The 13,595-nt window shown below is 41.9% G+C and overlaps 1 protein-coding gene across 3 annotated transcripts in view; it reads left to right on the forward strand.

Annotated features, from left to right (window-relative positions):
- Positions 1 to 13,595, forward strand: part of LOC106565889 (endothelin-converting enzyme 1) — a 50,552-nt gene that overhangs the window by 31,002 nt on the left and 5,955 nt on the right. For all 3 annotated transcript variants that reach the window (XM_014133544.2, XM_082959299.1, XM_014133545.2), the window contains 7 exons: positions 1,872 to 2,084; positions 3,194 to 3,318; positions 3,558 to 3,704; positions 4,099 to 4,164; positions 11,774 to 11,962; positions 12,866 to 13,008; positions 13,247 to 13,361. In XM_014133544.2, coding sequence (XP_013989019.1) covers positions 1,872 to 2,084; positions 3,194 to 3,318; positions 3,558 to 3,704; positions 4,099 to 4,164; positions 11,774 to 11,962; positions 12,866 to 13,008; positions 13,247 to 13,361 — 998 coding nt within the window. The remainder of the gene's footprint in view (positions 1 to 1,871; positions 2,085 to 3,193; positions 3,319 to 3,557; positions 3,705 to 4,098; positions 4,165 to 11,773; positions 11,963 to 12,865; positions 13,009 to 13,246; positions 13,362 to 13,595) is intronic.

Here is a 13,595-nt window from a genome sequence, read left to right on the forward strand (position 1 = left end):
CATGTAAAAAAAGCTAATGTTTAAGTTCCTTGCTTAGAACATGAGAACATATGAAAGCTGGTGGTTCCTTTGAACACGAGTCTTCAATATTCCCAGGTAAGAAGTTTTAGGTTGTAGTTATTATAGGAATTATAGGACTATTTCTCTCTATACCATTTGTATTTCATATACCTATTCTTATAGGCACTTTAGTATTGCCAGTGTAACAGTATAGCTTCCGTCCCTCTCCTCACTCCTACCTGGGCTCGAACCAGGAACACATCGACAACAGCCACCCTCGAAGCAGCATTACCCATGTAGAGCAAGGGGAACAACCACTTCCAAGTCTCAGAGCGAGTGACGTTTGAAACGCTATTAGCGCGCACCCGCTAACTAGCTAGCCATTTCACATGGGTTACACCAGCCTAATCTCGGGGGTTGATAGGCTTGAAGTCATAAACAGCACAATGCTTGAAGAATTGCGAAGAGCTGCTGGCAAAACGCACGAAGGTGCTGTTTGAATGAATGCTTACGAGCCTGCTGCTGCCTACCATCGCTCAGTCAGACTGCTCTCTCAAATATCAAATCATAGACTTAATTATAACATAACACACAGAAATACGAGCCTTTGGTCATTAATATGGTCGAATCCAGAAACTATCATTTCGAAAACCAACCGTTTATTATTTCAGTGAAATACGGAACCGTTCCGTATTTTATCTAATGGGTGGCATCCCTAAGTCTATATATTCCTGTTACATTGCACAACCTTCAATGTTATGTCATAATTATGTACAATTCTGGCAAATTAATTACAGCCTTTGTTAGGAATAAATGGACTTCACACAGTTCGCAATGAGCCAGGCGGCCCAAACTGCTGTATATACCCTGACTGCTTGCACGGAACGCAGGAGAAGTGACAAACTCATGTTAGCAGGCAATATTAACTAAATATGCAGGTTTAAAAATATATACTTGTGTATTGATTTTAAAGAAAGGCATTGATGTTTATGGTTAGGTACATTGGTGCAACGACAGTGCTTTTTTCGCAAATTCGCTTGTTAAATCATCACCCGTTTGTCGAAGTAGGCTGTGATTCAATGAGAAATTAACAGGCACCGCATCGATTATATGCAACGCGGGACACGTTAGATAAACTAGTAATATCATCAACTAACTAGTGATTATGTTAAGATTGATAGTTTTTTATAAGATAAGTTTAATGCTAGCTAGCAACTTACCTTGGCTTCTTGCTGCCCTCGTGTAACAGGTAGTCAGCCTGCCATGCAGGCTCCTCGTGGAGTGCAATGTAAGCACTCCACGAGAGCATTGGACTAGTAACCGGAAGGTTGCAAAAACGAATCCCTGAATAACGCAGTTAACCCCCATTCCTAGGCCGTCATTGAAAATAAGAATGTGTTTTTAATCTGACTTGCCTAGTTAAATAAAGGTGTTAAAAAAAAGAATACAAAAAAAATACAAAAATAAAATAGGCAAATCGGTGGCCAAAAATACCGATTGTTATGAAAACGTTTAAATCGGCCCTAATTAATCAGCCATTCCGATTAATCAGTCGACCTCTAGTCTGTTATAAGAACCGGCACAAGAATGTGCTTTTACTAAACCATTCACCTTTCCAATCCTTTTATTCAGCTATAATTTTAATCGTTGATTAAACCCTTTACAATTATGATCTGTGAAGTTATTTGGATTTTTACTAATTATCTTTGAAAGACAGCGTCCTGAAAAAGGGACGTTTCTTTTTTTGCTGAGTTTACTAGCTGTTTAATCAAAGCAATAGTGTTGTCTAACTGTTGAGGCTGAAGTAGCAGTGTCTGTAAAATATATTTGATACAGTATGTTGAGCTGCTTGTCCCACTCCCTGTTGGCAGCTCACCCGGGTATGTGTCGGACAGAGCCATGCATTACTGTGGCCAGTGCTGTGATTGGAGCCCTGGACCGTTCTGTGGACCCCTGCCACGACTTCTACAGCTTTGCCTGTGGGGGATGGGTAAAGAACAACCCCCTCCCTGAGGGAAAGTCCCGATGGGGTCCCTTCAGCAACCTATGGGAGCGCAACATGGCCGTCATGAAGCACCTGCTAGGTAAGATTCCGCCTTAGGGGATGGGGAGTCCTTAGCTGACCCCCTCACCAACCTAGAGAAATACATTCAAACAGTTATGGCCTAAACTTACCATACCCGAGCATGCGAGGCGTGTGATTTATTTAAGAATGCATTGTTTTGAATTATAATGACCCAACCGAAGCCAGGTGGACGGGTTGTCCACTTTGACATCGCTCTCAATTAGAACGCTTCTCTATTTTTCTGTTGGCACTGTAGTCTCACAAAACAAGTTGTCATTCACCATTTTCTAGCTAATTTGAATGGGAAGAGGTTGCTTAAGGTTTTACCATACATGCTAAATAAGACCAATTTATCCACTTATGGAAACAACCTCACTATAAGCAAAGATTGGAGATATGAACTATCCTGCTAGCATGGTCACTGCTCTGCCTGTCCCATCCTTTCCACTTGCCTCGCTCTGCTTGCCCGCTTCTGGTGAGTTTAGTCCTTATTGCCTCACTGTTCTTTATACATGTATGTTATAGTTACGTTCCCCAGCAAGAAAACCAAACATTTTGCTCAAACAGAAGGGTGAACTAACAAAAAGTCATTAACCAACAACCAAAACAAAACCGGTGGTGTTCTGAAAGACACTTATGAGGGTGTCCACTAAAAGTTGACTAGCAACAACAACTGGAACCTAAAATTCACCCACCATGAGCGCCTACTACATCTGCCCAAGAAGAGGCTAACAAACACACGAAACTTAAAGACAGAAAGCAAACCAAACAGGGAAGATCCTATAAAGGATTGTTTGTCTAGAACTCAAAATAGGGAGCGCTAACTTAAGCTGTTAACCATCCACATCTCTCAAGACAAATGGAGCACTAGGCCAGCCACTCTGAAATAGCACCTGGGCCTGCACAGGTGAAACATCTTCCCACTAACGAGATGGCAACCAGCACAGGTGTAGCATATACTGACTATAACAAGGTGACCCCAATCGGTGCGCCCTATGTGATAACGAGCTATACGTTCTAAAGTACAACCTCAAAACATAAATGGAAAAATGAAAGCCTATAACAGTTATCCTTTTCTTGTAACAGAAGTTTGGAGAAAACTTAACTGTAAAATGTTGTGAATGGCAGAGAACACCACCATGAAGGGGCTGAGCAAGGCTGAGGAGAATGCCCAGATGTATTACAAGGCATGTATGAATGAGACTAAGATCGAAGAGTTAGGAGCTCAGCCTCTACAGGAGCTCATCAATCAGGTGAGTTCACTCCTCGAGGCATCCTCATCCAGTCGTCTGACATGGCCCAATGTAGCTATAATGTCACAATTTGATGTGCTAACATATTCTTTGACATAGTTAATTTAAATAGTTAACCAATTTTTTATTATTATTATTATTTGAATGTATCCTTGATGTATCCATTGCCCTGATATTAAGGAACTCTCAGGGTTTAAGTGAGCCTCTCTCTGAAGGAGATCATACATTTTACTTTACAGACGGGAGGATGGGCCCTAACTGGCTCCTGGGACAACAACAATTTCCAGGAGGTTCTACGCACAGTGTCAGCCAACTACCATTGCTCCCCCTTCTTCACTGTCTTTGTCAGCACAGACTCCAAGTGCTCCAACCACAATATTATCCAGGTGAGAGGATAGCCAGTCACCCCAGTGGCTCCAGGCTCAGACTGTGCCTCAGGCCCAGACAGTGGCTCTAGGCCCAGCTACTCCCAGAGGCCTTCTCCTCACTTATTTAGCTGTTGATTTACATTCCTCTTTACATTTGGTAGAACATTCATCAAACATCACTTATCCCCAGATCTACTCAGGGAGGATTTACATGCACATTTACCTGCTCTTTCTTTTAAAGGGGATGTTAGAAATTGTATGGTTAATCGAAGCTGCAGTATACTGTAGATCCTGCAATACTACACTGTCAAAGCTAGAGTGGAGACCCAGGCTCACTTTGCTCAGAGCACTGAAATGTTTCAATAGGGTGTGAACTGGTAGTCATGCACTGTTCCTCTTACCTTCTGTACAGGTGGATCAATCTGGGCTGGGGCTCCCCTCTCGGGATTATTACCTCAACAAAACTGCCAATGCAAAGGTACTGACAGGTGGCTGCACTATGGCTCAAGGGGTTTAACTGGGTGAATGTGCTTAAAAATTGTAGCATGATGAAAGACAGGGTAAGGGAGGACTTAAAATAGATCAGTGCCTTGATACAAAGGCCAGATTAAATTAGGAAATTCATTCACAAATTGGCACAGTACTACTGAGAAACGTATCTCGCTAGATATGTGTTTCAGTAGCTAGGTTTCCATCCAGTGGCGACAGATTTGCAGGCGACTATTTTAAAATGTACACTACCGTTCAAAAGTTTGGGGCCACTTAGAAATGTACTTGTTTTTGAAAGAAAAGCAAAAAAATTGGTCCATTTTAAAATAACATCAAATTGATCAGAAATCCAGTGTAGACATTGTTAATGTTGTAAATGACTATTGTAGCTGGAAACAGCAGATTTTGTATGGAATATCTACAGTTGAAGTCAGAAGTTTACATACACCTTAGCCAAATACATTTAAACTTAGTTTTTCACAATTCCTGACATTTAATCCTAGTAAAAATTCCCTATCTTAGGTCAGTTAGGATCACCACTTTATTTTAAGAATGTGAAATGTCAGAATAATAGTAGAGTGATTTATTTCAGCTTTTATTTCTTTCATCACATTCCCAGTGGGTCAGAAGTTTACATACACTCAATTAGTATTTGGTAGCATTGCCTTTAAATTGTTTAACTTGGGTCAAACGTTTCAGGTAGCCTTCCACAAGCTTCCCACAATAAGTTGGGTGAATTTTGGCCCATTCCTCCTGACAGAGCTGCTGTAACTGAGTCATGTTTGTAGGCCTTCTTGCTCGCACACCCTTTTTCAGTTCTGCCCACAAATGTTCTATGGGATTGAGGTCAGGGCTTTGTGATGGCCACTCCAATACCTTGACTTTGTTGTCCTGAAGCCATTTTGCCACAATTTTGGAAGTATGCTTGGGGTCATTGTCCATTTGGAAGACCCATTTGCGACCAAGTTTTAACTTCCTGACTGATGTCTAGAGATGTTGCTTCAATATATCCACCTAATTTTCCTTGCTCATGATGCCATCAATTTCGTGAGTTGCACCAGTCCCTCCTGCAGCAAAGCACCCCCACAACATGATGCTGCCACCCCCGTGCTTCATGGTTGGGATGGTGTTCTTCGGCTTGCAAGCCTCCCCTTTTTCCTCCAAACATAACAATGGTCATTATGGCCAAACAGTTCTATTTTTGTTTCATCAGACCAGAGGACATTTCTCCAAAAAGTATAATCTTTGTCCCCATGTGAAGTTGCAAACCGTAGTCTGGCTTTTTATGGCGGTTTTGGAGCAGTGGCTTCTTCTTTGCTGAGCGGCCTTTCAGGTTATGTCGATATAGGACTTGTTTTACTGTGGATATAGATACTTTTGTACCTGTTTCCTCCAGCATCTTTACAAGGTCCTTTGCTGCTGTTCTGGGATTGATTTGCACTTTTCACACCAAAGTACGTTCATCTCTAGAGACAGAACGTGTCTCCTTCCTGAGCGGTATGATGGCTGCGTGGTCCCATGGTGTTTATACTTGCGTACTATTGTTTGTACAGATGAACGTGGTACCTTCAGGCATTTGGAAATTGCTTCCAAGGATGAACCAGACTTGTGGAGGTCTACAATTTGTTTGAGGTATTGGCTGATTTCTTTTCCATTTTTCTCATGATGTCAAGCAAAGAGGCATTGAGTTTGAAGGTAGGCCTTGAAGTACATCAACAGGTACACCTCCAATTGACTCAAATGATGTCAATTAGTCTGTAAACAATTGTTGGAAAAATGACTAGTGTCTTGCTCAAATCAAATTTATTTATATAGCCCTTCTTACATCAGCTGATATCTCAAAGTGCTGTACAGAAAACCAGCCTAAAACGGCAAGCAATGCAGGTGTAGAAGCATGGAGGCTAGGAAAAACTCCCTAGAAAGGCCAAAACCTAGGAAGAAACCTAGAGAGGAACCAGGCTATGAGGGGTGGCCAGTCCTCTTCTGGCTGTGCCGGGTGGAGATTATAACAGAACATGGCCAAGATGTTCAAATGTTCATAAATGACCAGCATGGTTAAATAATAATAATCACAGTAGTTTTTTATTTATTTAATTTCACCTTTATTTAACCAGGTAGGCAAGTTGAGAACAAGTTCTCACTTACAATTGCGACCTGGCCAAGATAAAGCAAAGCAGTTCGACACATACAACAACACAGAGTTACACATGGAGTAAAACAAGCATCCAGTCAATAATACAGTAGAAAAATAAGTCTATATACAATGTGAGCAAATGAGGTGAGATAAGGGAGGTAAAGGCAAAAAAGGCCATGGTAGCAAAGTAAATACAATATAGCAAGTAAAACACTGGAATGGTAGATTTGCAGTGGAAGAAAGTGCAAAGTAGAAATAGAAATAATGGGGTGCAAAGGAGCTAAATAAATAAATACAGTAGGGAAGAGGTAGTTGTATGGGCTAAATTATAGATGGGCTATGTGTCACGGCAGTTTAAAGGATCGGACCAAGGCGCAGCGTGTTTGTAGTTCCACATATTTATTATTACCGTGAAACGTTTGCAATACTCCAAAAAACTTGAAACAACAAAACAACAAACCACGACGCAGAGAGAAAACACACTACTCAAAAATGAACAACCCACAAACACAAATGGAAAAAACCCCTACATAAATATGATCTCCAATTAGAGACAACGAGAACCGGCTGCCCAACAACCCCAACATAGAAATAGAAACCTAGAAAAACAACATAGAAACAGAACAAGAAAACCACCCCAAAACACCCCCTGACCTACTCTACTATAGAAAATGACATCTTACAAGGCTCAGGACGTGACACTATGTACAGGTGCAGTGATCTGTGAGCTGCTCTGACAGCTGGTGCTTAAAGCTAGTGAGGGAGATAAGTGTTTCAGAGATTTTTGTAGTTTGTTTCAGTCATTGGCAGCAGAGAACTGGAAGGAGAGACGACCAAAGGAGGAATTGGGTTTGGGAGTGACCAGAGAGATATACCTGCTGGAGCGCGTGCTACAGGTGGGTGCTGCTATAGTGAGCAGAGATAAGGGGGGACTTTACCTAGCAGGGTCTTGTAGATGACCTGGAGCCAGTGGGTTTGGCGACGAGTATGAAGCGAGGGCCAGCCAACAAGAGAGCGTACAGGTCGCAGTGGTGGGTAGTATATGTGGCTTTGGCGACAAAACGGATGGCACTGTGATAGACTGCATCCAGTTTATTGAGTAGGGTATTAGAGGCTCTTTTGTAAATGACATCGCCGAAGTCGAGGATCGGTAGTATGGTCAGTTTTACGAGGGTATGTTGCCAAACATACCCAGTTTTACGAGGTTATGTTTGGCAGCATGAGTGAAGGATTCTTTGTTGCGAAATAGGAAGCCAATTCTAGATTTAATTTTGGATTGGAGACAGACACCTAGGTATTTGTAGTTGTCCACATATTCTAAGTCAGAACCGTCCAGAGTAGTGATGCTGGACGGGCGGGCAGGTGCAGGCAGCGATCGGTTGAAGAGCATGCATTTAGTTTTACTTGTATTTTAGAGCAGTTGGAGGCCACAGAAGGAGAGTTGTATGGCATTGAAGCTCGTCTGGAGGGTTGTTAACACAGTGTCCAAAGAAGGGCCAGAAGTATACAGAATGGTGTCGTCTGCGTAGAGGTGGATCAGAGACTCACCAGCAGCAAGAGTGACATCATTGATGTATACAGAGAAAAGAGTTGGCCCAAGAATTGAACCCTGTGGCACCCCCATAGAGACTACCAGAGGCCCGGACAACAGGCCATCCGATTTGACAAATTGAACTCTATCAGAGAAGTAGTTGGTGAACCAGGCGAGGCAATCATTTGAGAAATCAAGGCTATTGAGTCTGCCGATGAGGATGTGGTGATTGACAGAGTTGAAAGCCTTGGCCAGGTCAATGAATACGGCAGCACAGTATTGTTTCTTATCGATGGTAGTTACAATATCGTTTAGGACCTTGAGCGTGGCTGAGGTGCACCCATGACCAGCTCTATAACCAGATTGCATAGCGGAGAAGGTGCGGTGGGATTCGAAATGGTCGGTAATCTGTTTGTTGACTTGGCTTTTGAAGACCTTAGAAAGGCAGGTTAGGATAGATATAGGTCTCTAGTAGTTTGGGTCAAGAGTGTCCCCTCCTTTGAAGAGGGGGAAGACAGCAGCTGCTTTCCAATCTTTTGGAATCTCAGACGACACGAGAGGTTGAACAGGCTAGTAATAGGGGTTGCAACAATTTAGGCAGATAATTTTAGAAAGAAAGGGTCCAGATTGTCTAGCCCAGCTGATTTGTAGGGGCCCAGATTTTGTAGCTCTTTCAGAACATCAGCTGACTGGATTTGGGAGAAGGAGAAATGGGGAAGGCTTGGGCGAGTAGCTGTGGGGGGTTAAGTGCTGTTGACCGCGGTAGGGGTAGCCAGGTGGAAAGCATGGCCAGCCGTAGAAAAATGCTTATTGAAATTCTCAATTATAGTGGATTTATCGGTGGTGACAGAGTTTCCTATCCTCAGTGCATTGGGCAGCTGGGAGGAGATGTTCTTATTCTCCATGGACTTTAGTGTCCCAGAACTTTTTTGAGTTTGTGTTGCAGGAAGCAAATTTCTGCTTGAAAAAGCTAGCCTTGGCTTTTCTAACTGCCTGTGTATATTGGTTTCTAACTTCCCTGAAAAGTTGCATATCATGGGGGCTGTTCGATGCTAATGCAAAACGCCACAGGATGTTTTTGTGTTGGTTAAGGGCAGTCAGGTCTGGAGAGAACCAAGGTCTATATCTGTTCCTGGTTCTACATTTCTTGAATGGGGCATGCTTATTTAAGATGGTGAGGAAGGAATTTTTTTTAAATAACCAGGCATCCTCTATTGACAGGATGAGGTCAATATCCTTCCAGGACACCCAGGCCAGGTCGATTAGAAAGGCTTGCTCACTGAAATGTTTCAGGGAGCGTTTGACAGTGATGAGAGGAGGTTGTTTGACCGCTGACCCATTACGGATGCAGGCAATGAGGCAGTGATCGCTGAAATCTTGGTTGAAAACAGCAGAGGTGTATTTGGAGGGCAAGTTGGTTAGGATGATATCTATGAGGGTGCCCGTGTTTACGGCTTTGGGGTGGTACCTGGTAGGTTCATTGATAATTTGTGTGAGATTGAGGGCACCAAGCTTAGATTGTAGGATGGCTGGGGTGTTAAGCATGTCCCAGTTTAGGTCACCTAGCAGCACGAGCTCTGAAGATAGATGGGGGGCAATCAGTTCACATATGGTGTCCAGAGCACAGCTGGGGGCAGAGGGTGGTCTATAGCAGGCGGCAACGGTGAGAGACTTGTTTTTAGAGATGGATTTTTAAAAGTAGAAGTTCAAATTGTTTGGGTACAGACCTGGATAGTAGGACAGAACTCTGCAGGCTATCTCTGCAGTAGATTGCAACACCGCCCACTTTGGCCGTTCTATCTTGTCTGAAAATGTTGTAGTTAGGGATGAAGATTTCAGAGTTTTTGGTGGACTTCCTAAGCCAGGATTCAGACACGGCTAGGACATCCAGGTTGGCAGTGTGCTAAAGCAGTGAATAAAACAAACTTAGGGAGGAGGCTTCTAATGTTAGCATGCATGAAACCAAGGCTATTATGGTTACAGAAGTCATCAAAAGAGAGCGCCTGGGGAATAGGAGTGGAGCTAGGCACTGCAGGGCCTGGATTCACCTCTACATCACCAGAGGAATAGAGGAGGAGCAGCATAAGGGTACGGCTAAAAGCTATGAGAATTGGTCGTTTATGACGTCCCGAATAGAGAGTAAAAGGAGCAGGTTTCTGGGGGGCGATAAAATAGCTTCAAGGTATAATGTACAGACAAAGGTATGGTAGGATGTGCCTTCCCTGTAGCTCAGTTGGTAGAGCATGGTGTTTGCAACGCATGGTGTTTGCAACGCCAGGGTTGTGGGTTCGATTCCCACGGGGGGCTAGCACAGGGAAGAAAAAAAAAATGTATGAAATGTATGCATTCACTACTGTAAGTCGCTCTGGATAAGAGCGTCTGCTAAATGACTAAAATGTAAAATGTAATGTGAATACAGTGGAAACCAGAACCAGTTGTCGAGGGTGCAACAAGTCAGCACCTCAAGAGTAAATGTCAGCTGGCTTTTCATATACTCAACTAGTCTAAAGAAGGACAGTTTTATAGCTTATTTAATTAGAACAACAGTTTTCAGCTGTGCTAACATAATTGCAAAAGGGTTTTCTAATTATCAATTAGCCTTTTAAAATGATCAACTTGGATTAGCTAACACAACGTGCCATTGGAACACAGGAGTGATGGTTGCTGATAATGGGCCTCTGTACACCTATGTAGCTATTCCATAAAAAAATCAGCCGTTCCAGCTACAATAGTCATTTACAACATTAACGTCTACACTGTAGTTCTGATCAAGTTGATGTTATTTTAAATGGACAAAAAAATTGCTTTTCTTTAAAAAACAAGGACATTTCTAAGTTACCCCAAACTTTTGAACGGTAGTGTACATAACAAATATGTTAATTTCCCCATCAAATGTACTTGTTGCTGATAAAAGGCTGTGCGCAATGAGCGAGTGCACATAAAAATAACTTTTGCGGTTAAATTCCATGTACCGAACAAAAAAATACAAGTTAAATGGGGTTCTATCGTATTTTCAACTTTACTGATTGTTTTTTGTCACTAAAAATGTTATATAGCAAATGTCTTGGCACTTGCATTCTAGCCAACAGTTTGCAGATACAGTGCGAGTATAGCCTAAATCAGGGGCATTCAACTCTTACCCTACGAGTTCTGGAGCCTGCTGGTTATCTGTTCTACTTGATAATGAATTGCACCATCTGGGGTCCCAGGTCTAAATCAGTCCCTTATCAGAGGGTCAAAATGAAAAAACTCAGTGGATCTGGCTTCGAGGGCCATAGTTCAGTTTGAGGTGCCTACATGATGAGAAAATTATGGACAAAAGAGCGAGAATATTTATTTGTCAAACAGCAGCCAAGAATCGATCATCCTGTCACTAGAATAAGACCCTCAATAATTTTGGGAAAAGAGCATCAAGCTCATCACCATGCACTTCCACCACCTTCATCATTACTTATTTCATCTGTAGCCTAATAAACGGCATGCTTTTCCGAGTCGTAGTGGAAGAACCACACAACATATCATTGCGTGACTCAACGTTTACTTCGATATGATAGTTAGTTATTATATCAATATTGGAACATAAAAGGCGTTTCTACCACCATTTTTCACAAATAATTTTAGACACAAAAAGATCCCAGTTTTTTTTTTTGGGGTCGACAAATTTGCTGTTTCCATTATCCAACATGTACTTTACTCGCATAAAAAGGCTGGATGGAAACCTGGTTAGTAGGAATAGAAAACAACCAAAGGGACAGTACAAACCCTACAGTATGGCACTTGGACAGAAAATGAAGAAATAATAGAGAAAGAATGTATAGCTCAAGGGATAATGCTCTGCTTATAATAGTCAGTATTTTCCTAGTCCTGGATTGTGTTTTTAATTGAATTTAACCAACATCTCTCCCTCTGTGCTGCCTACATGGTCTTGGGAAGTATCTGAATGCATACCTAGACTTCCTGGTGGAGTTAGGGGTCCTGTTGGGGGGCTCACAGGAGACGTCCAGATCGCTGATGCAGGAAATTGTGGACTTTGAGACCACCCTGGCCAACATCACCGTACCCCAGGAGGAGAGGAGGGACGAGGAGCTAATTTACCATAAGATCCAGGCAAAGGATCTGGCGGTCAGTCCCAGAACGACTTGCATCTCTCTGCTGCTTCAGATGATCCAAACATCAACACCATGTCCACCTGCAGTATCACCAGATACAAACATACAGTAGATGACTTCCAGATTGAGCTGTCTCCAGTGGTGTAAAGTACTTAAGTAGTACTTTAAAGTATTTTTTACTTAAGTCATTTTGTGTATCTGTACTTTACTGTTTATATTTTTGACAACTTTTACTTCACTACATTCCTACGTAAAATAATGTACTTTTTATTCCATACATTTTCCCTGACACCCAAAATGACTTGTTACATTTTGAATGCTTAGCAGGACAGGAAAATGGTGCAATTCACTCACTTATCAAGAATACATCCCTGGTCATCCCACTGCCTTTGATCTGGCGGACTCACTAAACACACGTGCTTCATTTGTTAATTATGTCTGTGTTGTAGTGTTAACCCAGGCTATCCTTAAAGAAATTTTAAAAAACAAGAAAATTGTGCCATCTGGTTTGCTTAATATAAGCAATTTGAAATGATTTAGCGTTTTACTTTTGATACTTAAGTATCTTTTTGCAATTACATTTACTTTTGATACTTACTTATGTATATTTAAAACCAAATACTTTTACTCAAGTAGTATTTTACTGGGTGACTTTCACTTTTACTTGAGTCATTTTCTATTAAGGTATGTTTACTTTTACTCAAGTATGACAATTGGGTACTTTTTCCACCACTGGCTGTCTCAATCAACAAGTGTATTTTGCATAGATTGCATTTTTGGTTTAACAGTGCCTTCTCCAAGGTCTTTCTTCCTACTTTCTGTTCATACCTGCTGATTTAAAAAAAAAAAATATATATATATATATCTGTGCACGAGTAGATGTTGACAGTATCATTGTTTCTCTGTTTGTCTGTAGACTTTGGCTCCTGCGGTGGACTGGATGCCTTACCTCACAGACGTGTTTGCTCCTGTTCTTCTAAATGACTCGGAGCCTGTGGTGGTGTACGCCAAGGACTACCTCCAGAAGGTCTCTGACCTCATTGCAAGCACTAACAAGAGGTTAGAATCACTTCCAATCCCTGCCTTCCACTCATTCATATTTAAATGCTGATGGACAACGCTTTGTAATGAAGGTAACCATTGGGGTGATTTCATATCGATTGGATAGGGATATTATATGAGCAGCACAGGGGATATTATAAAACGTTATGCAAACTACATATAGAATATAACCTTTTGCTTCCTTTCCTGAAATGTTAATATGGTGTAATGAATTAATCTACTCCTACCTGAGCAGTGTCCTGAACAACTACATGATCATGAAGGTGGTGAGGAAGATGGTGTCCATCCTGGACAAGAAGTTCCAGGATGCTGAGCAGCGCTTCTTTGAAGTCATGTATGGAACCAAGAAGGTGAGAGAGAGATGGAGAAAAGGTCAGGGCTGTAAGCTGGCAGGGAAATTGTCAACAGACCTACAGATAAGGGTACTCAAGGGGGACCAGCTTTTCCTGCTGCCTCAGTCAAGAGGTAAAGCGATACTTGCTTATAGCACAGATAAATAAAACAAATGTGTGGCTATAAAGTAAACTGCAAACAGAAATTGGCATAGATAACACTTAATGAGATGTGCACTTGTTAGGGGCAAA

This window comes from Salmo salar, chromosome 12, assembly GCF_965601325.2.
Source record: "Salmo salar chromosome 12, fSalSal1, whole genome shotgun sequence".
Taxonomy (NCBI): Eukaryota; Metazoa; Chordata; class Actinopteri; order Salmoniformes; family Salmonidae; genus Salmo; species Salmo salar.